This window comes from Siphateles boraxobius, unplaced genomic scaffold, assembly GCF_051911475.1.
Source record: "Siphateles boraxobius isolate OS27281-9 unplaced genomic scaffold, OSU_SipBor_1 12, whole genome shotgun sequence".
Lineage (NCBI taxonomy): Eukaryota > Metazoa > Chordata > Actinopteri > Cypriniformes > Leuciscidae > Siphateles > Siphateles boraxobius.
Genome location: NW_027508722.1, coordinates 14,677,935 through 14,705,294, shown reverse-complemented (window position 1 = coordinate 14,705,294; position 27,360 = coordinate 14,677,935). Strand labels below are relative to the sequence as shown.

The following is a 27,360-nucleotide window of genomic DNA, read 5'->3' as shown; positions in this document are numbered from 1 at the left end:
GTGTGCAGTAATTCATATCAACAGGTATGACGTGTGTCAGTGGGCCCTCCTCTCCCTCTCCTGCTGCGTCGCGCGCTCTCGTCCTGCGTTGCTCCAGCTGCTGCTGCTGTTGTTGTCTGCCTGCCTGCCTGCCTGACGGTGTGTGCGTGCGTGCGATCTCCTTTCCGCTCGCACCGTGCTGCTGCTCTTCAATGTAGCAAAGACCATGACAGGCATCGCCGCCGCCTCCTTCTTCTCCAACATTTGCCAGTTCGGAGGCTGCGGACTGCACTTCGAGTCGCTGGCCGAGCTCATCGTGCACATCGAGGATAATCACATCGGTAAGTGCACTCGCGGAAACAGAATCTGTGCCGCTGCAGCGCGCGCAGAAATGGCCTGCTCGCGCGCACCATAATCACACTCACTTCCTGCGTCGCAGAGGCGCTGTTGCTAGGTGTGGTGAAGCGATGGGACTTCACTGTTTTGCTCGATTTCGTGACGCTTATAGGTATCAATTGCACCAGTTCTGAACTCATTCGGGGTTCGTTAAGCCCCTTCAAAGTGACATGGTCTGAACGTGTAAACAAGCGGTGGTATTGCGATGTGAATGTTATTTTCAGCGCAAGGCCACCATACACGGAGCTGCTGCTGAGATGTATCCATCTCACCCGCTCAGAGCAGCTCATAAACACTAAACGCATGGATAATACGGATTCTATTCCCCCAGAAGTGATTACTGTAAATACATGTTACTAATGCATCATCAGAGCTTCCTTAATATGCTAAATGTAACGGGTAGACGTGTATATGGTCATGATCCTTATGCGTCATAATAATGATGTGTTGTGATCATGATGGACATAAAAATGCATTAATAGGCTATAACATGCACACAATAGAAAGTGGCATATCAGCATCAGATGACTATGCGAGTAGGTGTTAACTTATTGAATCATGCCCAGATTAGTAGGCTATGTATTATGTTGTGTCTGTGTATTAATGGTGTATTACAGTGTCCTGTATGAAATATAACACTATGATGGCTTCAATTTCTCAGCTGTCTCGTCAACATTCCAGTATCGCACATTTTCTTAGAGTAAAAAATTAGAATTGTGGTTTTACGGTTAAAATAAGTCACATTGTAAAATAAAAAGTCATAATTATGAGAAATAAAGTCGGACAAAAGATGAATTGCTGCAATATATTTAAAAATGTTTAACAAATTAAAATGAATTGGGTTGAATGCATGATTCAATGACTTAGGGGGTTAACACGACACTGTTTTCAACAAAAACGTAAAACTTTTAATGCGTTTTGGCCATTTGTTTACAGGACAACGGCGTTTTAGGTGCCTGAAAATGCAATCTTTTAAAAACGGGTTTCTAAGTGCAAGTTTTGGAAAACAGTCTCTGTGTGTACATCAAAAATTTGAATCTCTGAAAACGATGACGTCATGCACATGCGTATTACGTGTTCAGTCTATAGTTTTTCTTCGCCATCTAATGGCCTGACACCAGAATACTGCGTTTTTAGTCTTTTTTTTTGTGGATCGTTTTGACAATGGTGTCGTCTGTAAGTGGAAAACTCAAAGGAAAAATGTCTTCGTTTTAAGCGTAACGTTGTCGTGTAAACGTACCCTTACGCATTAAGACTTAACTTGTTTAATTACTGGATGTAGATGAATCAGCGTTTTTGAACGAATCTCTTGAATGCAAGAGTCAAAGACAAAAAAAAAATGTAACAGTCTCTTGTCGCCACCTACTGGTGTAACAATGTGATACAATCATCGAAGTGCTGAGTCACTTTCTAAAGGAGATCTGCTCAGTTGATCGCTACTGTAGACATCATTGTTGTCATTTAAGAGTTAGATTGTGTGGGTGTTTGAATCGAAATCGCAATTTTTTAACGATTATTAATGCAGCAAGTGCAGATCTCGGTCATAAGGTGGCCCTGGAGCCTATCAGGTTCTGATTTGTTGTCATTCAGGCATCGCACTGGGGTCAGGAATCCCATTGAATCCCAGCCTGCAGAACTCTTATCTAGTAGAACAGATGCGTAGGGTCAAGGCCCTTTTATGGCCTGGAATGCCATATATATTATCTTAATGCAGAAATAACTGTATAGATGTGTGCTTGTAAATGTGTGATAAATATAATGGGTTCTTAAGGTTTTGCACAAAATCAACAGTGCTCGCTGGTTTACTGGGCTGTTAGATACACAGAAATTGAGCGAAAGTAAACATGAAATGACTAAGTGACGTCTGAAAATGTAAGCATACTAGCATAGCATGAGTTGGAATGCTGGTTTGCTTTGAGCACAGCGGAAAAAGGGTATTACATACCTGTCTGTCATTAATCGCTTTCATTTTTTGTGATCTAGACACTATAGTGCTGATGAATGTCTAAGTCAAGGGTGCTGGATCTGGACTCTGCTAATGTAATTTAACACGGTTGAACTACCTGTGTCCAGTAGACTGTATGGAGTGAATTTGTAAGGAGAAACCTGATTTCTAGAGACAAAGCGCACCCCCTCCCCCCTTCTACCCTGCTGACTGACATTCCCTGTTAGCTCAGCTGGTCTTTGAGAGGGAGATCAGGAGAACTGGTGGAAATCAGTCAACCAGGGTCAACCGTTTCAGCCTGAGGTGCTTTCTGCCATCAATACACACTCTGCAGCTCAGAAACTCAGCAGTTAAATGAATTTTTCCATGTGTGCATAACTCTTTGAAAGTGTAGAGTTTGTCAAATCAAAATTGACAATTCTTATTTTTTATGGAATATTGCAGTTTGTTCATTCCTTTATGTGTAAAATGTGTTTTAAAGTCACCCTGTGATGAAAATCAAGCTGTGGTGTTTTTAATATGCTTTAAGACAAACCATGTACAAATCCATAAGTCAGCATAAGACACCATTGCTGAGTATTTGCTCCTTTAAACTGCAGTGAACCAAAGACAGTCTCAAAAACGCGGTTTGAAATCGCTGGTGTTTCTGACGTCACAAACTACCTTGTAACCAATCACGTCAACGTGTGATCATCAATGAGTGGATCTCTGAGCTGGTGCAAGTGAGTGGAGGCGGGGCTAATTTGCATATTCATAGAACAGCGTATACTAAGGGGCTGTTTACACGACACCGTTTTCAACTAAAAACGTAAAACTTGTCATGCGTTTTGGCTGTTCATTTACACGACAACGTCATTCTGGGTGCCTGAAAACGCAAACTTTTAAAAATGGGTTTCAAAGTAGACGTTTTTGAAAACAGTCTCCGTGTAAACAACAAAAAAACTAATCTCTGAAAACGATGACGTCATGCACATACGTATTACGTTCAGTCTATGGTGTTTCATCGCCATCTAACGGCCTGGCAGCAGAATACAGCGTTTTTAGTCGTTTTCGCGGATCCGTGCGAATGTGGATCGCTTTGACAATGGTGTCGTCTATATGCTGAAAACTCACAGGCAAACTTCTCCGTTTTAAGCATATCGTTGTTGTGTAAACGTACCCCTAAATGAGGCAAGGGTGTAGAGTTACATTCAAGCTATTTTAAGGCATGAAGATTTTTTTTCAAGGAAAAAAAATTTAAATATGTCTGGTTGAGTTTTATATGAATATGAAAATATGAAAAATATGAGTTTTAAGGGATAAAGTTAGTAACAGGGGACTTTAAGTAGCAAATATTAGTGTGCATCTTTAAAATTCCACTGTGGCTGATTTGCATTTTTGTGTTTGCTGTGGCTGAATGTTTGAGCGCAGGCTTGTTTTACAAAGACACACAAAATGGAGGTCTAGTTGCCACAATTGCAACACAAAAGAGCACCACTCTAACAAAATAAAATGACCTAGAAAAACGTTACCGCTCCACTCAGCACTCTTAAACCTGTCGTTCTGAAAACTGATAGCCTTAGCCTGCCTGCCTTTGTTTAGCTTATTTTCACTGATGGATTTATGTGCTAAGTTAAATTGCCCTGAGGACCATCATGTTTACATCTAAACTAAATGTGTCAACACACTGTGGTGCCCCATTCTCTGATGGGATGAGATGGAGATCGATCAGCTCTAACAGCTGACCTGAGCTGAGCTTGTTTTAATGCCTCTTCTGCTCTCTGATCGCATGTGTCCGGGGTGTTAGTTGAAAGAGAGTGTGGCTAAAGTGACTTATTGCGCAGTAATGAGGCAATTAGTGTCCCATGAAACCCCTCCCTCACCCACAGCCCTGCTCCTGGCGAGGTGTGAAATCTGGCATGGCCCCACATAGGCCTGAAGCAAGCCTAATTACAAAGTGGGATGGTGGATTTTGGCCTCTCTTCCTTTTCATCTGGAGACCTGCTGCTAAAAACATTCTCTGTTTTAATTAACGCCCGGCTAAACAAAGCTCACATTCTAGCGGGTGAGGTGGGTTCATTGACAGGTGCTCTTGCGTCCAGTAGGGGGCGATGGCACGCCATCAGAGGAACTGCATGGAGATTTGCAAAGTCGGATGGAGAAATATTGCCGATAGGCCTCATTGCTTACAGCAAATGAGCTTGTGAAGTTTTAAGGTTGTAATGTTTTATCACCTCCGAATTTTCCTCCATCTTCAAGCAAATTCTAGTTTGTGGTTGCCACGCTCTCTAGGGTTTGATTGTTATGTGTTACGAAGCCAACGATGTAAATACGGGGAAAGAAAAGAAGGGGTGTGCTTAAACCTTTTACTGTTCGTACTTGTGAGTGTGGGTTCATAAGCAACGTGTCCTTCAAAAGATCCCTTCGAGACTCTTGGTGGATGTGACAATTTATGCGATTCTTTTTCGACTTCCAGCTCTTAAAATTGTGAATTTAAAACTGGCAGGCCATGGCCTCTGAGGGGTTCACATTAAAAGTGTTAATAAGACGTTGAGTTGATTTAGGAAGTTGAAAGGGCAACAGGGCTCAGAATAATTTTGACTACAGTGTTTAACTAGCTTAAATCCTCCTGTTGATCGGAGACTATCATAAAAAATACAGTTTACACCATATGCTGAAGCTCTTTTTTTAACATACACTGACTTAATCACAGTAAAAATTCCACCGTTTCTGAAACGTCTGGCTTTTAAAACTTTAGCTTCGTCCTGTTGGACAGAGGTCCAGTGTTTTTCTTTTTAATAGCCTATCAATGAGATACTCTTATTTATTTATTTTTATTTAAGATTTCAGTTTTTGTTTAACTAGTAACCCTGCCAAGGTCTTCTGCTTTCAAGATGTCAGCTCTACAGGAGTGATCTCAGGTCTCGGAACAATGAACCTCTCTGAGTTCACTACACTGAGGGCTCCTGAAATGGCCTACGAAGAAAAAATAAAAGAAAAATCTCAACGGAAATAATAAATTTGAGCAGCGGTGACTGGTGCTCCCAGAGCTGCACCTGGTGAACCTAATTACCTCAAACCAACACCCCCTGTTCCCTCCCAGCCCTCCATCCAAACCCAGCGCTGGCCAGCTAATGACAGGAAGAGCTGATATTACCTGGATTAACCATGGCAGGGGGCTGCCGCTGATTTAGAACGTGTGTGTTTTGGATGTGTGTGTGTGTTGTGATCTTCACAAGTACGAGACCACCCATGCACGGAGAAGCAGCTAAATAAGGTATCTTCTGATTCTGAATGACAACAGGTTACACAGCGTCAACTACTAGTGCAGTTTGGGTCTTGGAGTTTTTGTAATCGACCATGATTTATTTTTCCATGTTTTTTTGAAGGTAATTCTATCTTAGTCACATAGGATGCAACCACCCTGCCTGTTATAAATATATCACAATATTGACAGCATGGTTTCCTTTAATGCGTTTGATGCCTAATGTTTCTGGTAGAGTAAAAAGAGGATTGTGGGTGGGAAAAAAGAGTGGCGAATACACTATTGACTGGGGTTGTGTCTGAAATTGCTCCCTATACCCTCATTCACTATTTCCTACATTACTCCACCAATATAGTTCTCTTGACGGAGTGAATGAAAACGAGTGAGTGAATTCGGACTCTGAGGGCGCCAAAAGGACTGCCGCTTTTGCATGGTTTGTGCTTGCTGTTTAATAACTATTTAAAACTGGCTGGTCCAGTAGTCATTAAAATATGTATCTTGAACTCTGTCATGGAAACTAGCATGTATAAACCGCAATTAAACAATTTAATAATAAACTAAAAAAGGAATTTATATCTGTATGATATTACACTGTAGCCACATTGTAGCATAAGTTTGTAAAATGGATGGATGGATGATCCAGCTGTCGGCACCACATTGTGGTCAGACCAGGGAATTCATTCGGCGTGTGACTCACAGTGCATTATGGGTATTCTCTAGCCATTGAGCGAACATCTGTTGTACACTTGTTATTGAGGTGCATTGTGGGATTGAATGAGTGCACTCAAAAATGTCCACTGTGGTTTTCGGACACAACTATAAATGGTTGTTCCCTCAAATGGTGCCCTATTTAAAGGTATGGAGCGAGATTTCAGACACAGTCTAGATCCCCAGCTGGCCCAAAAAATGCAGCCAGTGCAAGATTACACAAATACAAATTCACACAACTACACAATGAATGCCAAGAGTTTCTGAAAACAGTGCCGATCTCACATGTTTTTTACTTTAAATAAATTGAATCATGCACGCTACATATGCATGACATATTGGTACATTATCATTTATGCTGATACTGGGGATTTCTAAATGGTTCGTTCAGCGTTGGACATTTAATTTTGCATGCTTCTTATTTTTACATTTAGCTTAATTTTGCTGTCACCAAATGCTCACTTAAAGTTAATCTTTAAAACACTGATTTAATAAAATTGTTAAATGTAATTTTTTAGCAAATCTCAAAAATTCATTTTACTACTATAAATTATGATTTTTATTGATATGTTTTTATTTATTTATTCATTTTTAATTGTTTATACATAGTAATATAGAATTTTAATATTGTCTGTTATTCGCCAGAACATGAAAATAGTTATCGGTTTAATATCAGTAAATCACACCGATTGTCAATTTAAACCTCATAAACTCAAAACTCAGATAATCTTATTTGCTGGTAATATACTTTTTTTTTTATATATAGTTGACAGATGTTTTTTTAATGGCCAGTATACAGATATCTAGAGAGTAGGGTGACCAATGGCCGATTTAATACCATTATATATAATGCAGATAGGCCTTTATAACTTCATGATGACAATTGAGATGTGCAAAATAAGTATTCAGCAATTTTGTTTACAATTAAAGGGATAGTTCAATAGGGATAGTAAAGGGATAAAGAGATAGTAGAGAACAATTTTTTTATGTCAATAGAATATGATATGATACAATAGAAGTCTTCTTTCTTGTTCCACAAAATACAGGTTTGGAATGACATGAGGGTAAAATCAGTAAATTATGACAGAATTTTAATTTTGGGTGAACTATCCCTTTAAATTCACTATTGTAAGCAAATGCTTATCTGTGAATAAGGTTGTCAGTTGATTTTGAAATTCATACAAGTTGGAACTAAGACTGTTTGAGATTATCAGATGATGCTGATAAATGTTAGCCTAATTGGCCAAACTGTCTGTTGATCTATTCAACCTCTGAGTGTTCCTGGTCTTGAGCTCTAGTGAAATAATGTGTGTGTGTGAGAGAGAGAGAGAGACCACCATGGTAGACCACCTGTTTGTGTACTTGTGGACCACCTCTCCCCGTAATGGGGTTCTGGTAGGCAGCAGATCTGGGGCCCCTTATAGTGACTTCAGGCCCTAAGGAACCTTGGCAATCCTATGTGTGATTTACGGAGTGTGTGCGGATTGATCCATGTGTGTGTGACTATATGCAGGTCTTCTTGTTTCTCCTCTTCTGAGGCTGTTTCCGTGCACGGGTCATATGCACACGTACAAAACTCCTTTATCTTGGCATAGGAACAGCGCAGTGCCTAATAATTTGTGTGTGTGTGTGTGTGTGTGTGTGTGTGTGTGTGTGTGTGTGTGTATGGCAGAAAGCTGTGGGGTCTTTCTCACAGTAGTTAAATCAATGCTAATGAAACACTTTAGCTGAGGTGCGGGCCGAGCTGAAAGCTTTAAACAACAAACCGAGACAAACGAAACATTGATTGTTACGAAATTACGACCTCTTGTTTTCTTGATCTGAAAGTCACCCAATTCTTGATCTCATGAAAAAAAAACACAACTATTTATACTAGGTGACGATTTCGTTTAAATGTATAAGTTTTTTAGGGAAGAAAAGGGGGCATAAACAGAATATAAATGTATGTACAAAAACATATGAATGGAATTGTACAAATTAGAAAATGAAACGGCTTCTCAAACATAAAAAAAAAAATGATTTTGTTTATCGGAAGTGGATTGAATGGTTGTATTTTGCTTTAGAGGGGGTTTGGGTTCCAGGAGTAAAAACTAATTTTCTCCATAAGGAAATCGATAACTTATAAATCTTTAAAGACAGACCTACTGTGAGCTACGAGGTTGTTAATCGATGGGATTTGAAATAAAGCCATCAGACTGCTTTATTTCAGCTTTTTTTAAATTTATAATCATGTTTAACAGTGGAATTCCTGGTGAAAAAATACATTACCCATGATGCTGTACAGAAAATTGAAAGTTGAAATAGCTGTTTAGCTCCGCCCACTTCAATGAAGCACTGCTAATGACATAATTGAGTTGATCTCTATTCACTCTCAAAATACGTTTGTGTGTGTATAGCCTATATATATATAGCGCATATATATATATATATATATATATATATATATATATATATATATATAAATTCAGGGTTTGAAATGAACTTTTTCACTCACTGGCCAATTTGGCTACAAAATTTTTAAGTAAGGCTACTGGCCATTCAGAACTTCTACTAGCCAAAAAAAAAGAAAAAAGAAATTAACCAGATTAACTACCTCACAGCTTTATATATATATATATATATATATATATATATATATATATATATATATACCGATAAAAAAGCCAGATACCGATATATCGGCCGATATTATTTTTGTGTATATTATAATACAGTAGCAATATTATGTATGTGTATTATAGTACAGTACCAGTCAAAAGTTTGGACACTTTTCTATTGGTGTGTACAAACTTTTGATGGGTACTGTATGTAGAATACACAGTATAAACAGAATAAATATATAAACGTTTTGCAATGATCACTCAAATGTGGTGATCAAACACTTGTGTGACAAATATATGTAATGGAGACAGGGGGAATGATAGAATGAGAATGATACATTTGAGCTGTAACCAAAGTAGTTTGGATTGCATGTTATATTATATTCTAAATACTGTTGCATAATCTTCACTAACGACTTTGTCTTTTAATTTAGTCACGTTATATAAAACATAACTTGTATCAATAAATATATCAAAAGTGTCACTGACAAAACCTTATTATCTTCTATTTTAGTCTTAATTCCTCTAATCTCTACCAGTGGAGGAAGAACTCAGATCTTTTTACTAAAGTTAAATTAATAATATCATAATGAAAACGTTTTTAATTACATATGTACAGTACTTTTATACTATTTTAAATAAGTAGTAAGCAAAATGAAACATGAAGTGTTATAATTATATAAATGATTGGAATATTGCATGATGTTGTAACGTAGCGTTATAGGCAGAATGAGCTTTAACGCGGTCGACACGGACGCGGCCGTTATCGCTTGCGTCGCAACAGCTGTTTACCCGAGACAAAGCAGAATGGGGCATCAGTTTACTGTCGGAGATTTGTCGCTCGCGCAACGCATTTTAATCAATGTTTCATCAACCAATTGCCTGGATTTAATAAATAAGTAAATACAGCAGACAATATAATCAGGACTTCTCAGCTGCGCGCTTGCAATAGTCTCAAGCTCACACAATACGTGACAGAGGCTTGTAGCAGAGAAATCAATTCTGTGAATTACACTGCGCAAATCAAAAGTAATAGGCAACTACCCACCGGATGAAGAAGGATTGGCTCTCAACAGAACATAAAATATTCATTTTATTTTATTTTTCGTGTTCGCATTTATGAGGAAAAAACAATGTTACGGACGTGACAAGCTCTGAAAGCGGCACTAAAGTGCTTTAAAACTTTCACAGAGACCTCAGACAGAAAGCAAAAAGCCTTTCATTAAAGTGAATTTCGTTTTGTATTAATTGTATCTTAATTTTAATCAATGTTACATCAACCAATTGACCCTTCGCAGGGAGCTTGATTGACAGATTGACCAAATTTGAAAGGTGAGACTTTGTTTAATCTGTTTAATATCAAAAGTAACCGAAAAGTTACCTGCTCTGTCCTGTCTGTCAGCGTATTGTCAGTGTCCTCTCTGCTCCGCGATGTATTTTTCACTGCGTGAGAACATGGTGTGTGCGTGAGAGCGGCGTAGCTTGTCGGACATAGCGACAGTAACTAAGGGGGGCGGGTCTTTGCGAAGGGTCAATTGCCTGGATTTAATAAATAAGAAGTAAATATAGCGGACAATAGATAATCTCGACACGGAGGCGCCGGCGCGTGAATGCAACTCGTATCATAAATGAACCGAAAATCAGCCTATAGACCTGAGAAATATATCTATATTGAAATGTCTACTTTTAAACAGAAAAATTCTAAACGAAAGACAGACTGCTCTCTGCTGTAAATCCGTATGAAATGTGCATTCTTCTCTGGCGTGTTCACTGAAGATCGCGAGTCAACGTCGTCAACTTTGCAGCGACGCTGACTGAAAACACTTGTTTATTAATTAACAATTAAAATGTCTTCTTCCAATATTTGATGTATTCACGATCATTACTTTTGCCAGTTCTTTGTGACAGCTTTTAGGTGTTTTATTGGCAGCGCCACCCTTACATGAATCACAGCACCTGCATTTTTTTAAATATTCATTTATCGGCCATTATAAATGCCGATACCGATAGTTAGGAAAGTGCCTAAAGTAAAGGGCTCTAATATTTTGTAATAAACTAAAAGTTAATCAAATGAGTAGTTGTATATTTACCATTTTTAGTCCATTATGTTGTTCGCAAAGCTTCATGGGATTGTAGTTCTTTCCCTCACTAAAGCCTTTTAAGAGTCTTGTCTTTGTCCGAATTATAAAAAAATTGCTTAAAATTTTATGATTCATCTTGTAGCTGATTGACATGGTTCATGGCTTTTAGTTTTTTAAGACTGTTTTAAAATCCCTATATGGGAAAAATGAATGGAAAAAGTGGGCGGGCACTGTTGCACTCTGTTGCTGTGATGTCATGTGAGTGACAGGTTTTCCCGCCCTCGCGCCAGTAAATACGTCATTAGAGATTTCGCTGCAAGTGGGAGGGGAAGTTGTCTTGAAGATTAAGAGGGCACATAACTGAACAGACAAATCGAATGCGAGAATCTGATCGAATATTCGTGCCAACCAACTTAAAATACCATAGCATAACAGCAGGTGGCAGCGTCTGTGCCTGCGTAATTATGAGGTGGCAGGGCAGAGTCACGGAGTGTGTGATGCGACGCTGGCCGGAATCGCAGGTCTCACACGCCGGGGTGCCGCGTGTTTTCGGAGAGCTGAGACAAATATGGTTCGGGTTAAACGGGGCAGAAAGAAATGTGTTTACTCACAGCAGAAGCATAAAAAGAGGCATTGAGACGCCTCACGGGGGGTGCACAGGGGAGGCTCATTAGATGAAACCGTGTTTTGGCAGTGCTTGTGTTAATGGTGTTGGAGAATGCCCTGAGAGACAGGCATCTGAAAAACATTACCCTGGCAGAGCCGTTGGTATGCGGGCACCGCCGACCACAGAAGGGACGTTAAGCGGATTTTTGCTCTAGTAGGCAGTGGAGCGCAGTTTAGAGAGGTTTTAGCTGGGTTGTGTTCGAATGGAATCTTACAGTAACGACAAGCGAGTGTGCTAACTTAACCTAAAATGTTCAAAATAAGAATTACAATTAAAATATACACATTCGCCACAAGGTGGCAGCGTAGTCCAGAGTGGAGCATCAGGCAGGGACGCTTCGTGAGAGCATTGACCACATAATCAGAGGCCGCTTTGACAGAACAGACCCAAAACAGATATTGTTTTTGAAGTCGACTCTTTAATATTCATAACTAAAAACAAGACAAAATCTATCTTTGCCATTTGGGCATTTGGATCCAGTTGGAGGCTGATCTGGGTGGCCCCCGGAGTGCAGAAAATGAGCACATCTGGGAGGAATGGCAGGCAGAGACCTCTTGAGTGTGGTGTGACACTAACCAAATGGCTGTCTTAAGTGTTACCAAACAGCTATTGGATGGATTGCTGTCTCCATAGCCCAGTCCAGTCTCTCTCTCATGCAGACGTTCTGGGACGTGCTGATTTATTTTGCTGCTAAGCAAAGTTTAATGAAAAAAACTTGATTAATGGAGTTAATTGCCATCTGCAAGTGGTTGTGGACATGTTGTGTGGCAGAATCTAGTATTGAGTTTGAAAGTCGATGACTTTAACAATAAAGTGAGTAATAGCTTCATTCTGGCAATGACACGTAAGCTTCCATAAACTCACTGACTCTGATGCCACAAAATGACTCTGGGGTGAGTGACACAGATCCAACAGTGCTGTCACATGAAGATTTTTATATATACTTTTTTGTGAATGTTGTTCGCATATATTGTCACAGTACACTGAATACCAAAAAGCCTCAAAGTGCTCTTGTTTGTTCTTTTGTGGTGTGTTTGTTTTTATTCATGTCAGTCTAGTAGTGAATTATTAATCTCTCTGTTTCGTTTAGATACAGATCCCCGTGTGTTGGAGAAACAGGAACTGCAGCAGCCCACATACGTCGCCCTCAGCTACATTAACAGGTACAGTACTATGCCTATATATTGTGTTATTAGTATACAAATATTTAAGAGAGAGAGAGAGAGAGTTATACATATAAATGTACATGTATACATTATGCACACACAGATACATTATATATACATGTATGTAAAAGTTGTGTATTTTTATTTCATATTTCATAAATAAAGAGTATTTTCATTTTCCACAATATTTACTTTATACTAATTATTTTACACTATTGTAACTCTATTAGGAGGCCTTTAGTCTTTTTTATATTGTCTTTTTTGGCAAATGCCATATTTTATTTTGATTAGTTTCTGTACCTTGTTGTCCATAATGTATAAAATTTCATGTTTTATAAACAAAAAGCGTAAAGATAAAACATAGTATGAAATGGTACGCATTAAAATATTACAGTAAAACCAGTAAAAGTGGTTGGCTGTGTATTTTACGTTTATATAATTTTTTTTTCGATTAATCAGTTAATTAATTGACTTGGGTCAGTGATTTATGTTCCATTGGGTCTTTCAAGTTTATCAAGCTATAATGAACTTCAAACCAGCACCCAAATTCTCTTCATATACACTCAGTTCCACTCGACTCAGTTGAATGTGGTTTGTGTAGGAATACTCAGAGCTCCAGTGTTAAAAACAGCTTTAATAGGCTGAATGGTGGTGGAAATTCTTGCGTAATGAAGAGAGACACTTTTGTCCTTGTATTCCTGCTTTAAGTGGCTTCTACTGGTAATCTGTTAATTCCACACCAGCCTTAATAATATCTGTGAACATTTATGCTTTATTACATATATTTACTGACAGTTTTATAATGCAACATAATAACTTGGAGCAAACAAGGTATTATGAGGTGGATTTTAGACCCCACTGAATCAGCTGAATCACAACATATATATACATACAACATAACATACTTATATGACAGATGGTTCATTTGTATTGAAGAAAGCTGTAGCAGGCTGTCCCAACTTCATTTTTACTCTGTGGTCCTAATGGTTCGAGTTGGGACATGGATTGTACATGGACACAGTACATTAGAATTGTGGGCCGTTGCTCATTTTCTTGCATTCAGACACGGATAGATGGAATGCAACCGATCGAATGGAACAGAATGCAGATGTCTTAAGACATGTTTATTAAAGTTGAACCAAGACCAGTTTTAACTTGAAACAGACTCTTCCGGTCTAACAGCAAGGACGCCCGTCTGATACATTTACACGACTATTCAAAAGGTTCGGATTTGTACGATTTTTCAATGTTTTTGAAAGAAGACTCTGATGCTAACCAAGGCTACATTTATTTGATCTTAAATACAGTAAAAACTAGGGGTGTGACAAGATCTGGTGCCACGAGATCTCTCGATATTAAAGCGTGACGATATTTCTCATCGAGGTGGAAAGCTGTCTGGTGATATCGGCATATTTAAAACCACTTAAAAATCATAATATTATAGCATAGTGCTATTTGAAATCACAAAGGCTGCGATTGAATTAAATAAATGTGCCACAGGTAAAGCGATTATTTGCTTTTGATCATTTTCCTTCTTGTTATTATATATGAATTTAAGTCATTTTAAAGTCTATTGTTCACTTAGGTCTATTTTTATTACCACACAAAAAAATGATTATTGACAGCCCGGCTAGATTAATTAAAACATTTCATAATGCACCTGCATTGTTTTGCATTTTGTGACTTTGTCAAATAAAAGACCATTTTTCCAGTCATATAATTTGTCATTTAAGATTTCTTAAAAAATAGTGTTAAAATATTGTGTATCGTCTCGTGAAGTGTATCGTCACACCCCTAGTAAAAACAGTAATATTATTACATTTTAAAATAAATATTTCATTTTTTTATAAAATCAAAATGTAATTTATTCCTGTGTAGAGTTCATTCCATCAGAGTACATTGATCAACATTTACAAAAAAAAAACAGTAATTCCAGAAAGAACTCCATTGCCGATCTTTCCACCCCGAGTTCTTTGTGGATTTATTTATTGATAAAAATGTAAATGTATGTATTAATGTAATGTATTAACCTATTAATGTAAAAAAAAAAACTCATTTTCATTGTTACATTGTGTTCATTGTGTCTGTATCTCGTCAAGGTATTTTTCTTTCAGTTAGAGAGGACAGATACAGGGCTGGAAATATCCAACTTTTTATAGTGAGTGAATATATATTATTTAAAATATAAATATACATATATTTCTCTAAATAAATTATTGTCTTTATCATTTAAAAAAATATATATATATATTTTTTTTTTCAGTACTCACAAACACTTAGAAAAGTAATGGAAATTGATTGGTCAAAAAGTGTGGGAACACAGAAGATGGCAAATGTGCTACAGTTTGTATGGCTGGATTAATTTGTGACTTTAATGTTACACGTATGGGTTAAAGGTGCATTTTGTTTTATTTAGGAGGATCTGTTGACATGAATGCAGTATCATATACATAACTATGTTTTCAGTGGTGTATAAAGACCTTACATTATGAACCGTTATGTTTTTTTATTACCTTAGAATGAGCTATTTCTCTCTACACACACCGCGGGTCCACTTACATTGAAATGCGCCGACATGTTTGTACAGTAGCCCTGAACGGACAAACGCGTTTCGTCACTATGTTGTTCTTCATGCAAAGAAGCTAGCTAAAGTCAGCGAATAAAACACTGGCACAATGATGAACAAGTAACAATAATATTCGCAATAACATATCGGTTTACTGAACAATTAAGTAAACCTAATTTCTTAATTTATCTTTGTAAAGAAACCTCATTGCTGAACTGGCTACTCTCTGCTGTCTCAGACTATGACATCTGTCCTAAATTCTGTTGGTTGCAATTTGCAACCTCACGACTAGATGCTGCTAAAAATTACACAGTGCACCTTTAAATACATTCCTTTTTTTTCCCCCATCTAATAAAGTTCACTTCTCTCTCTAGGTTTATGACAGACGCAGCACGGCGGGAGCATGAATCTCTGAAGAAGAAAGTTCAGCCAAAGCTGTCACTCTCACTGACCGGCAGCCTTTCACGCAATAGCGTAGCCACGCCCCCCCGCCACAACAGCGGTAACCTCACCCCACCCGTGACCCCGCCCATCACGCCCTCCTCTTCATTCAGGAGCAGCACCCCCACAGGTGGTCCCATCAAACACACGCTCATGCTGTTTATTCTGGCTTACACACACATCATCTGTAACGGCTTTTATGTGCACTGTTTGTTTTATGCTTATTATGTTTTCTAGGAAGATGAATTTTGGGTAATAACTGCATTAAACCTGACATGCTTGTTTGATATTCTCTTGTAATAGATAACAAAATAATCACAATCTGAGTCACACACTGTTTTTTTTTTCATAGCTGCTGTTTCCCATGGCCTTCTGTGGAGCAACATGTGCTCTCTCTCCCACAATTAGATGTTTTGGGCATTTAATTTGTGTGGGTTTGGAACACAAACTGAATAGTCTCTAAATTACTGGTATTATACTATTAATGTGCGTTAACCTTCTTATGCCTTCCAGATTCTTTCTCATAAAATGCAAATGCTTTGCTGGCTGGGCACAGTATTCTGATGAGGACTGTGAGAAAGATTACTGTACCAGTTTGCCTTAAAAAAATGAAATCACATGTTTACTGGCACAAAGGCGGGACAACCTGTCACACGCATGAGAACACAGCAATAGCAAACTATAACCATCCAATCAATTCCTGATGGATAAACTCATTTTTTTTCTTGTAGAGGCCTTTTCACTCGGATATACGTCCCAATATAGCCTGGGAAAACCCAGACGAACTTTCGGCAAATTTGGATTTGCTCTGCAAGTTAGTCTGGCGTAGAGCCCATTCAAACTCATTTACAATCTCTCCAAATCGAGGCACCAATCACAAACGTTGAGGCGGGCTTTACAAGATGACGATCGATCTGATTGGTTTTAAGGTCTATGCAATTGCTTACAGAGGCATTTGAGCGACGTCTGTTGGTGACGCCCCTTTGGAAATGAGCTGTGAATGAACCTTCCCCAGACCCTAACTCAGTTACGACTGAGAAGGGTCTGGTTTTAACCAGGCTAGTCCCAATAGGGAAGACGAGACAAATTCTGTTTCATGGCGACTTTAAAGCTTTTGTATTTGTGCTGTGGTGGCTGATGGGAAATGCTGTTTTCTGGTTCTGGTGGTGTAGTGGTTAAATATGTGGCCTGATAAGTTTTGAAGCATTGACTTGTCCATTACATGATCAATTACTCAATGATTCCTTGCTATGTGCTCTCAGGCAGCGAGTATGATGAGGAGGAAGCAGAATACGAAGAGTCCGACAGTGACGAGTCATGGACCACCGAAAGTGCCATTAGTTCTGAATCCATCCTCAGTTCCATGTGCATGAATGGCGGTGATGAGAAACCCTTTGCATGTCCCGTGCCTGGATGCAAAAAGAGATACAAGGTAAAATGACTCAAATAAATAGGTTCAATTGTCTGTTCACTGTATATTTGTGAATGATCCTCAAGACTAGAGAAATCCTGATAACTTGGAAAAACATGCAGGACAAAAATAAATAAAAAATGTATGCATTTGGCAGACGCTTTTAACCAAAGTGAATTACATTGCATTTCAAGGTACACATTTACATTCTTATCAGTTCTTGCTTTCCCTGGGAATCAAACCCATGACCTCTGCGTTGCAAGCGCCAATGGCAAGCGCAGTATTTGGCAAGCGTTCAGATGATGTATTTCAAGACATTTGTCAGGTTTTTTGTTCTTAAAATGCTCTTGTGTGTGGGACTAATTTCTTACGCATTTCATCCCAAGCCTCCGTTGCTAATTCCACAACGTCATTTTAGTGCTAGAAACAGAGGTTTGAGCATTGATAGCAGACTAATGTCATTATTAATGTAGTTATTAAAGAGAGAGAGAGAGTGTGTGTTTAACATCAGAGTCTCTACTGATAGTGTACCTGTAAGTTTATCTGCTTCAAAAACAGCACCATTAGTACCTTGCTAGTGAGAAATGTCAAGTAGCTTTTAAGTTGCTAAACCTATTTTATTGATAAAATCGCCAGATCAGCGCTGACAACACGTTTCTGTGCGAGTGTGTGTCTGTGACCGTACTGTATGCAGGGTTCCCACTCGTCATGGAAAACCTTGAAAACCTGGAAAATCGATGAGAAACTTTCCAGTCATGGAAAATTAAAGAAAAAGCAAAATGTCCTGGAAATTCTTGTTGTTGTCCTGGAATTTTTATTTTATTTTTTAAGTCCTTCAGTTTTTCTTTAGCAGAGAACAAAGAGATTATCACTGGCCAAAAACAATTAGTATATGGCTCAAACCTCACATACAATATAGCCTACTAGCCGAGACACCTTCTTTAGATGTGACGTAATGAAGCAAAGACGTGCTCGAATTTCCTGCGGAAACCCACCAGTACCACTGGAATTAAAAACATTATTACAGTTTTGAATTGAGCTACGGCAAGCAGATAGTTTTGAACACTGGCTGGGTATGTACTTGCTCAAAAATGTATTTTGGATAATTTTTAACCCCAAAAAGTTACGGACTGTAGCTTTAAATAAAATAATCAAATAGTTTCAATATTTTTTTTTATAATATTGACACTGGTAACAAGAACAATTTGTCATAATGTCTGATTAAGAGCTCATATTAAAAACTGATTTTATAGTTAAGTCATGGCAATAAACTATGAAAACTTGTGTCTGCCACTGAATAAAAAATGAAAAAGGTAATTGCAACTTTTTATCTTGCAATTTTTTATTTTTTAAAGGGCTTTGTCAAATTTAAAGGGCTTTAAAGGGCTTTATTATTTAAAGGGCTTTTATTTGTGTGTTGTAGTTACACACAAAAGGCAGCAGCACAGAAGACATTTTTAAATATTAAAAATAAAAGGATCCCTCTCTGGAGAAGCGTTCAGTTTTTCCGCTTGCAAATTATGTAATGCAAATAGCGAATCTGCCATGGCGCGAGCGCAGCTAGCTTTTAAAGGGAATCAGAGATGAGACTCTGATTGGTTTATTGCACGTTATGCCTAAAACACATCCATTACTCATTAAGAGAATAGGTACAACCCGTGCGCCGGGAGCGCCGACCATTTTACCTGTCGTTAAGCTAGCAAAAGTGGATTCAGACACACCCTAAGTGAACCTGCGCTTTAGACTATGCGCTTAGATCGTTAAAATAGGGCCTCATATCTTGCAATTCTGACTTTATACCTCGCAGTTGTGAGTTTATATCACAATTATGTAAACTCGCAATTGCAAGAAAAAATAGCCAGAATAGCGAAATAAAATTCGCAATTACCTTTTTTACTTTTTATTCTGCGGCGTAAACAAGCTTCCATAGTCATAATGTATGATTAAGAGCTCATATTAAAAACTGATTTTATAGTTAAGTCATGGTAATAAACTGTACGCCTTTTAAAGACTTAGGCTGAATTCGAAATCGCCCCCTCAACCCTCATTCACTATTCCCTACGTTTGTCCACTAATACTGTTCACTTAAGGAGTGAATGAAAACGAGTGAGTGAATTCGGACAGCTGTTGAGCGTACATCGGTTGTACACTCATTATTGCAGAGCAATGTGCGATTGAATGAGTGCACTCAATAACGTCAACTATGGTTTCAGACACCACTACAAAATGGCTGTCCCCTCAAATAGCGCCCTATCTGAGAGTATATGGGGCGATTTCGGATTCAGGATTAGAGAGCAATATATCACTTTAGCGCGTGATCCTTGTCATTTATTCCCGCCATAGTAAAATTGAAAATGTCCTGGGAAAGTCCTGGAAAATGATCGCTGAAACAGAGTGAGAACCCTGTGTATGTGTGTGCGTTTGAGTGGGAGAAAGAGAGGATGTGCTTTCCGTACATAATAAAATGTAATTATGTGGCAAAAAACATGGAAATAATTTGTTATTTTTATCCTATTGTTTACTATATTTATTTGCTTGGTCATTGTCATTGTGTGTTTTGGTTCTTTTGCTGTTGTAGGCTGTAAGGAACTTTGAAATAACTGAAATAATTTGGCAAAGTGATATGGAACTGTAATGCGGTCAAAACCTGCCTGGAACTACTTTAGCTGTGCGTTTCCATGAAAACAATTGCACACCTGCGTTCATCAGATTCAAGCATTCAGCAGCCCTGTAATATAAATTATTTGAATATACGTGTGTATATATATATATATATATATATATATATATATATATATATATATATATATATATATATATATATATATATTAGGGCTGTCAAAATAACGCGTTAATTTCGATTAATTAATCTGAGAAGAAATAACGCGTTAAAAAAATAACGCAGATTAATCCATTCCGTTTTGACCTTTGCGGAGCCGTTCTAGCGTTCGTGTAAAAAGAAGGAGGGAGACAAGAACGCGCTGCTTGGATCATTGTTTGGAACATTTACTTTTAACAAACGGAGTTCGTCAAACTCTAAAGTAGGCCTACAACATCAATGAAAAGCATCCAGGAGTCAGTTACCCCTTTTCCACCAAAAAAGAACGGGTTCGGAACTGGTGCTGGTTCAAAGTTGGTTCGGAGTTGGTTCAACTTGCGAACCTCCTCAGAACCTGTTTGTTTTTCCACTTCTAGAGCGCCCAGCGAACGACGTCGTAACGTCACTGTGTACGTTGCTTTACGTCTCAGCTAGAAACGCTTGCAAGTACAACATTACTTTGGGATTATCTCTAACTCGTGAACCAAGAAGGCTTTAAAAACAATTGAAATATGTAAGTCTTTTAATCTTTTCCTTTGATATGTAATCTTTTCTGATTAGTTATGTACACTGTCTTGTCTTTTTTTCTCTCCGTTTATTTGTTCTATTTTGTGACTGTTTTCTAGTTGCTTACATAATGTTTTCAATAAAAAATTTTTTAAAAAAGCTAGAAACGCTTGCGCCAACTTCAAGCATAACAATTACAATGGCGGACTACATCGTGTTTCTGCAAATGTTTCTCCTGGCTTTGCGGTCAGAAAAGATGTTTAGGACACATCTAAACCCGCCCCCAGCCCCCGACGTAAGCATGACGTGGTAAAAGAACGGTTCTCTGGTTCTAGTCCAGCAAAGAGTTGGTGCCGCTTTGGAACCAGTTTTCCTGGCCGAGAACCGGTTCTTTGGCTGTCGAAACACAAAGAACTGGTTCGCGCGCAGGCACCGGCTCCGAACCGGCTCTCAAAACGCTTTGGTGGAAAAGGGGTATGATGAGAGAAAGCGCGCTTGTGTGTGTGTGTGTGTTGTAACTTTTCACGCGCTCTCACGTCACACAACCATTTTCTCACGCACAGAAAAATCGCGCACCAAAGAGAGGACACGGAAACAGACAAGACAGAGCACGTTACTTATGATATTAAAAAAATCTCAGCTCTCAGATTCTGTTAATTTTATTACGAAAATCAAACTATACCCTTTTGGCGCTTGTAAATGTGAAATGACAGATCCCTATAGCGGCACGTGAACCGATCATCTCTAGCTAATAGTAAATAAACACGAATGACCAATGTTGAAAGATACAGTAGGGCAGCCTAAAACTTACCGAAATGTATATTCCTCGATCAATCAGTGTTTTTCAACCGCGAAAAGAGGTCAATAAAACAGCTGGAGAACAATTATGTCACATAACATTTAGCCCTAAGTTACCTCAGGAAAGCCATTTCATGACCATATAGCATGTTATAGTTGGCTATAAAAAAGAGCTATAGAGAGTATTTTTCAAAATGTATGTAGCCTACTAGTATATACGTATGGATTATATTTTTACTTATATCAAAGTTGTTATTTGTAATAAACACCATTATATTTAATTTGAGCTATTTTTAACCTTAAATACTACCAGCTGATATGGCTCTCTGTATTTTTACAGCATTGGGTGAGATTTTTTTTTCTTGAGAAAAATGAATGCCTATCTTGTGTACCTAATATTTATCCAAATGAGTCAATATTGCATCAAATCACAATAATTAAATTAAATTGAAATCGTGAAATTTGTGTCAAGCAATAATAATAAAAACGTAGCTTACCAGAAATTGTACCATGTAAACATTGTAAGATTTTGTATGCGATTAATTTAGATTAATTAATTACAGAGTATGTAATTAATTAGATTAAAAATTTTAATCGATTGACAGCCCTAATATATATGAAGATAAATGTATTACCACCATTATTTAAACCTGTTTAGTGAGGTTTTCATTCTCTAAAAAGCAAGTTTACAGCACACATGTGTATCCATTAACAATACCAATCACCGGTGGCACAAATGTGATCAAACAGTGAATGCTGGTCTCATTGTTTAGCTGTCAAAGAGTTTATTGACACTAAGAGCTGTAACATGGACAAGACTGGTAGCTTGACATACATTTTAAAGACCTACATGCAGTCCACTGCAAGGCCTGTGTGTTTTATGAGATTTTCCACTGCCGTCTGGTTCTGGCTGCTGAGATAAATGATGTACAGCCTGTGAGAGCTGCATTCAATAAGAGGCCGAGGAAATGGATGATGACAGCGTGTTCAGATGTGGCTTTATTCGGGTTCAGGCTTCACCTCTGTCAAACAGCTGACGCTTTTCCTCATGATTTCACACAACACTGGAGGGTTTATATGTCTGGAATTAAAAAGGGCATTTTTAGTCATGGGTCATTTTGTTTGCCATCATATTATTGATAATTATATAATATCAATACAGAATTTAAAACTAATGATAATTGAACTGTAAAACAACGTTTGTTTGCTCAGTTCCAGATAGGGACTGACAGAATTGTTCATGAAAACAGCACAGAGAGCACATTTGGAGGTTACAGTCCCTGTCCCTGTCCGGAACTGAGTTTTCCTTGGACCTCAAAACCATTCCATTGGCTAAAAGAACTTTTGATGGTTACTCTTTTTCCCTTCCTGATTCGAAATCCTTCATGCTGCTAACCAATTAGCTTGCTAGCTTAACCTAAACCCTACGCTAATGTTCAATTATATGTTTTTATACACCACAATTTAGCGTTGGTAAGATTTTTTTCAATGTTTTTCAAAGAAGTCAATACAGTAAAATACAATAAAAACATTCATATTGTGTAATATCTTAACAATTTAGAAGCGCTGCCTTCTATTTTAATTGGTGCTGTCAAATCAGTTTATCACGATTAATCGCATCTGACATAAAAGTTTGTATATGTGTGTGTGTGTGTCTGTGAGCGTGTGTATATATGTACACACACACACAATTATATATTTACAAACTTGTTTGTTAGATGTCAATAATCGGTTTGACAGCACTAATTGTAATATATTTTAACATGTCATTTTTTTCCTTTGATGGCAAAGCTATATTTTCAGTCTTCTCTTCTGTGTCACATGATCCTTCAGAAATCATGATAATATTATTATTATCAATGTTGAAAACAGTTGTGCTTTAATACTTTTGTGAAAACTGATGTGGAAACCTTTTTTCAGTATACATTGACGAATAGAACATTTAAAAAACAGCATTTATTTGAATTAGAAATCATTTGTAACATTTGTTGTCTTTTCTATCACTTTTGATAAATTTATTAGAAGTATTAATTTCTTTAAAAATTCTTACTGACCTCAAACCTTTGAATAGTAGTGTTTATATTATAAATGCATATTATAAATAACAAATATTCAGATACAGTTTTGTGGGTCAATCAAGAACGACATCGAAACGGATCAGTGAATTTATTCATTTTTCCTGTAGTCAATTATGGTGAATATCTGCTGTGGATGCTAGATGATTGTCTGTTTTGTGCTTTTCTCTTTTGCAGAATGTGAATGGTATTAAGTACCACGCCAAGAACGGCCACCGCACTCAGATCCGCGTTCGCAAGCCCTTTAAGTGCCGGTGTGGTAAAAGTTACAAAAGCTCTCAGGGGCTTCGACACCACACCATCAACTTCCACCCGCCCGTCTCTGCCGACATCATCCGCAAGATGCAGCAGTAAAGAGTGCCAACATCCCACACACACAGAACCATCCGCACCAGCAGCCGCGGCTGTCCATTAACTTTCATCCGTCTCGTCTCGCAGATTTTTGGAGGACGTCCAAAAAGATTTGTCTGGATGATGTTTTTGTCTGTATTTTACTCTTTTTAAGAGTAAGATATTTTCCCTGTTCCTTCCACTCCTCATGAGGAGGAAACTTTAATCTTTTTATATTCCTCTTCCTCAAGGAAGACTCCCTGAATCCCTGTATCATTCCGTACCTCCATGAGGAGGATTTGATCGTACCAATCCTTCAAAGCACTACACTCTGAATTGCATGCTTTACTTTTTTGTTCATTTTGTATTATTTTATTGCTTCTTTGTATCTTCAGTTTTGTATTTTTGCACATTCGCTATTATTCTTTTTATTTTTCTTGTTTCCTTACTTTTTATGCAAGGTGCCAAGGTGGAAAGGAGATGATCGTGACTAGATTACCAGCCTCACTCCGAACAGAAGACAAGGATTTGACGTGACGTCGGTGATTTTGTTAGAAACCGTAAGATAGAAAAGCCTTGAAAAGTCTGAATGTTTGTAATGTAAGTTACGATATCTACCCCTATATAAGCAACATTCACAGCTACAGATTGTGTATATAACTATATTCTATAAGTGTTCATAGTCAGATGTAGATTCTATACTTTATTTCCTAAGTTTGATTTTGTATATTTCCATCCGAACTTCACAGATGGATTGATTATGGATGTGCATTTTTTTCGGTTAATCTCAGAAAAGCACCAAATGACTCTCAGGTGACAAATCACCAGCATTTCACAACCATAATCCCGCCCGACTTCTCCCATAGTAGCCTATTTTAGAGTAAGCTGTTACGCGCTTCCCGGGTCCGCTGTGGCCGGAGCCTTCTAGAGCGTTCTAGAACTCCACAGTGATCTTTAGGAGATCTGGTGAAGAACATAAAGCACTTTGTAGTGACCAGTTGCCAACCTGTTAGAGCATTTTATATTGCCAACAAGTCTGATGCCGCAGAATGTTGTCTGCAAATCAGCTGCGAAATTCAAAGGACTAATATGGCACTTTGGAGGTTTCTGCTTCTAAAGTTTTTCTTCTTTTTCTTTCTAGCTAAGGGAATTCGTTCTTTTGCTATACCTCCAGTGTGCTTGTTAGTTGTGAGATTATTGAAACTGGTTGCCTTGAATTGTGGTACACCACAGCATTCCAGTACAGTATATGTGTAGCTAAGTGATTCAGATTGTCTGTTGACCCCGATTCTGGCTCGTCTCTGGTGTTGTCCGTGTGACCTTTCATTGGGAAGATGTATAGTTACAGCCAACCCAAAGATTCTCAAACTTTGAATCGGAAAGGTGCTTGATTTGATTTGCTTTTGGACTTTTGGACTCCTCGCTAGACTCTCCAGAGATAACAGCCAGATCAGGGCCTGCCAATCACTCATTATGACATCACTGCATGGACGTTAATGTTGTTGGAATTGCAGTGTCGGTTTAGATGCAACATTGTAACAGTATTACACTGCCAGTATAGAGGGAAGTATTTGATATATTGTGTACTTAATGTATTGTCTCAATGTGAGTGATTTAAATTATATTTTCTTAAGTTTCTGGACAACAATGTTCCTACATGTAATGAAGTCAGACACCAGTGGTTGTTTTGGAACTGGTGACATTTTCTGCAACAAAATTCAACAACAAAAAAAGAAAAAAGAAAAAAAAAGCTGCTTCGTAAATGTAAACCTGGTTACATTTTAAATATTAAAATGGCCTTTGATCTGTTTAATGACTTTTCTTTGTCATTTATTCCCTTTAGGATTTTTTTAAACATTTTTTAATATTTTTTAAATGTGTATTTAATATATATATATATATATATAATACATGTACACACATTAAATTTTTATATATATGTATGTGTGTGTATACAGTTATGTATGAAAGTTTTCAATTATAATATATGTAATGTTAATAATTCAGTTGTTTTTGTAATAATTCAGTTTTTTGTCTTAACAATATTGTCAAAGTTCTGGTGGGACAACTTCCAAAAACTTAAGTTCCCAAAAAAGAAGATATTTAAAATTGTACTATGTTCATTTAAAACTCCCCAATAATACTACTACTGTTATAAATATATTCTAATTGTTTTTTGATTAATAATAAATGGTATTACTGATAATACTCAAAATCACGTTTTACAATGCAGTTTTGTAAGCCAAGGTAAATATTTTAAATAACTCCACATGACCAGAATAAATATTGCTTCAGTAAATCTTTATTATATAGATCAAGTATGTAAGACACACTCACACAGTAAGAGACCAAATGTATTCAAAGAAATGGAACAAAAAACAAAAAAAACTAAGAGGATTATGATTTCAGTGCAGAGGAAATGTGAGCATGCAACTCAATTAAAACAAATGATTTAATCTGTCTTTAATAGATAAAGGAAAAAACGCTAACTCAAATAACGTGATTATCAAGGTTTATCTTTAAAAGCTTATTCTAAAATAATTGTATAATATAGATTCACCCTCTTAGCTGGACACATATATGCCCTGACAGAAAAAGCTGTGCTCTGCCTTGCACAGAGTATAGTAGGTGATACCTGACTTACACTATTGAACCTGGGGACGGTTCACAATACTTTATTATGCAACTGCTCAGTTCTTAAAGAATTCATCACTACCTGCACTGCCAACTTGATATGAGAGGCGTTAAAGTGAGCTACAACAAACAGTACGGTCCATAGACAAAATTAATCCCCAACTAAAATGGACACAAATAAAAGACCCTAAACGCCACCCATTCATTTGAAATTCATAAACAGTATCCAACCTTCACCTTGACTGTGTTTAAATAAAGAATTAGTTCTCTACAGATGAATGCTCAAAGCTAAACATGCTGTTTAAAGTGGCTGTTAACTGCAACGCAAGTGTGAATGTGAAGTGGAGGCAAGTATTCCGTTTCCCCGACTAGAAGTTGAGCACGTTAGTGTCGAAGTGGGTGAGGACGTGCTTCTCGAAGAGCTGCTGGTCGCAGTCGAGGGGGAACTGTTCGCTGCACATGGGGCAGATCTTCCAGTGGCTCTCCACGTGCTCCTCAAACTTCGACTGGTCGTAATGAGGAGGGAAGATGACCTCACACAGCGGACAGCGCTTCTGCTCCCCACTGCAAGAGAGAGAAATCACATTAAACTGGGTGATCAAAACACAAAACAAAAAGACTTATAACACAAATTGTGAAGAAGTTGGTGCTGGACCAACAGGAGAGTAAACAGCAGTAAAACGACATCTGTGTGAAGGCGATGTGGGTGGGCCGTTGAGCTAACGCTCATATTCACTCCACAACCAAAGCTCAACCACATGATAGGTAACAGCCGTGAGGTTTGTGTGTGTGTTCTTACCTGGGTTCAAAGCAGAACGGTATCTGTCCATCATTGAGGAATTCTGCAGGGTCAGTAGCTGTAGGCTGATCATTTGTTGGCTGGGGAGAGAAGAAAAACATTTCCAGTCAGCAAAAGCAGGAGTCATAAACCACCTCATTAGACAAACCTATATTAGACAATTCACTGTGAATGATTAATATTGCGAGGAATCTT

At 37.9% G+C, this 27,360-nt stretch overlaps 2 protein-coding genes across 5 annotated transcripts in view; one reads left to right on the top strand and one right to left on the bottom strand.

Moving 5' to 3' along the window:
- jazf1b (JAZF zinc finger 1b) lies at positions 1-25,545 on the top strand. Its single transcript, XM_077209214.1, has 5 exons — positions 1-320; positions 12,711-12,783; positions 15,727-15,923; positions 17,056-17,225; positions 23,580-25,545. The coding sequence occupies exons 1-5, from the start codon at positions 206-208 to the stop codon at positions 23,754-23,756; spliced, it is 732 nt and encodes a 243-aa protein (XP_077065329.1). The 5' UTR covers positions 1-205; the 3' UTR covers positions 23,757-25,545.
- A 471-nt stretch (positions 25,546-26,016) lies between these two features.
- tax1bp1b (Tax1 (human T-cell leukemia virus type I) binding protein 1b) overlaps positions 26,017-27,360 on the bottom strand; it is a 32,795-nt gene continuing 31,451 nt past the window's right edge. For all 4 annotated transcript variants that reach the window (XM_077209175.1, XM_077209176.1, XM_077209177.1 and 1 more), the window contains 2 exons: positions 27,166-27,245; positions 26,017-26,930 (listed from right to left, as the gene is read on the bottom strand). In XM_077209175.1, coding sequence (XP_077065290.1) covers positions 26,735-26,930; positions 27,166-27,245 — 276 coding nt within the window. In that variant the 3' untranslated portion in view covers positions 26,017-26,734. The remainder of the gene's footprint in view (positions 26,931-27,165; positions 27,246-27,360) is intronic.

Coding starts and splice junctions, on each gene's coding strand:
- jazf1b (XM_077209214.1), top strand. CDS start 206: ATGACAGGCATCGCCGCCGCCTCCTTCTTCTCCAACATTTGCCAGTTC. Junction 12,784..15,726: donor GCCCTCAGCTACATTAACAG/GTACAGTACTAT, acceptor TTCTCTCTCTAG/GTTTATGACAGACGCAGCAC. Junction 15,924..17,055: donor CAGGAGCAGCACCCCCACAG/GTGGTCCCATCA, acceptor ATGTGCTCTCAG/GCAGCGAGTATGATGAGGAG.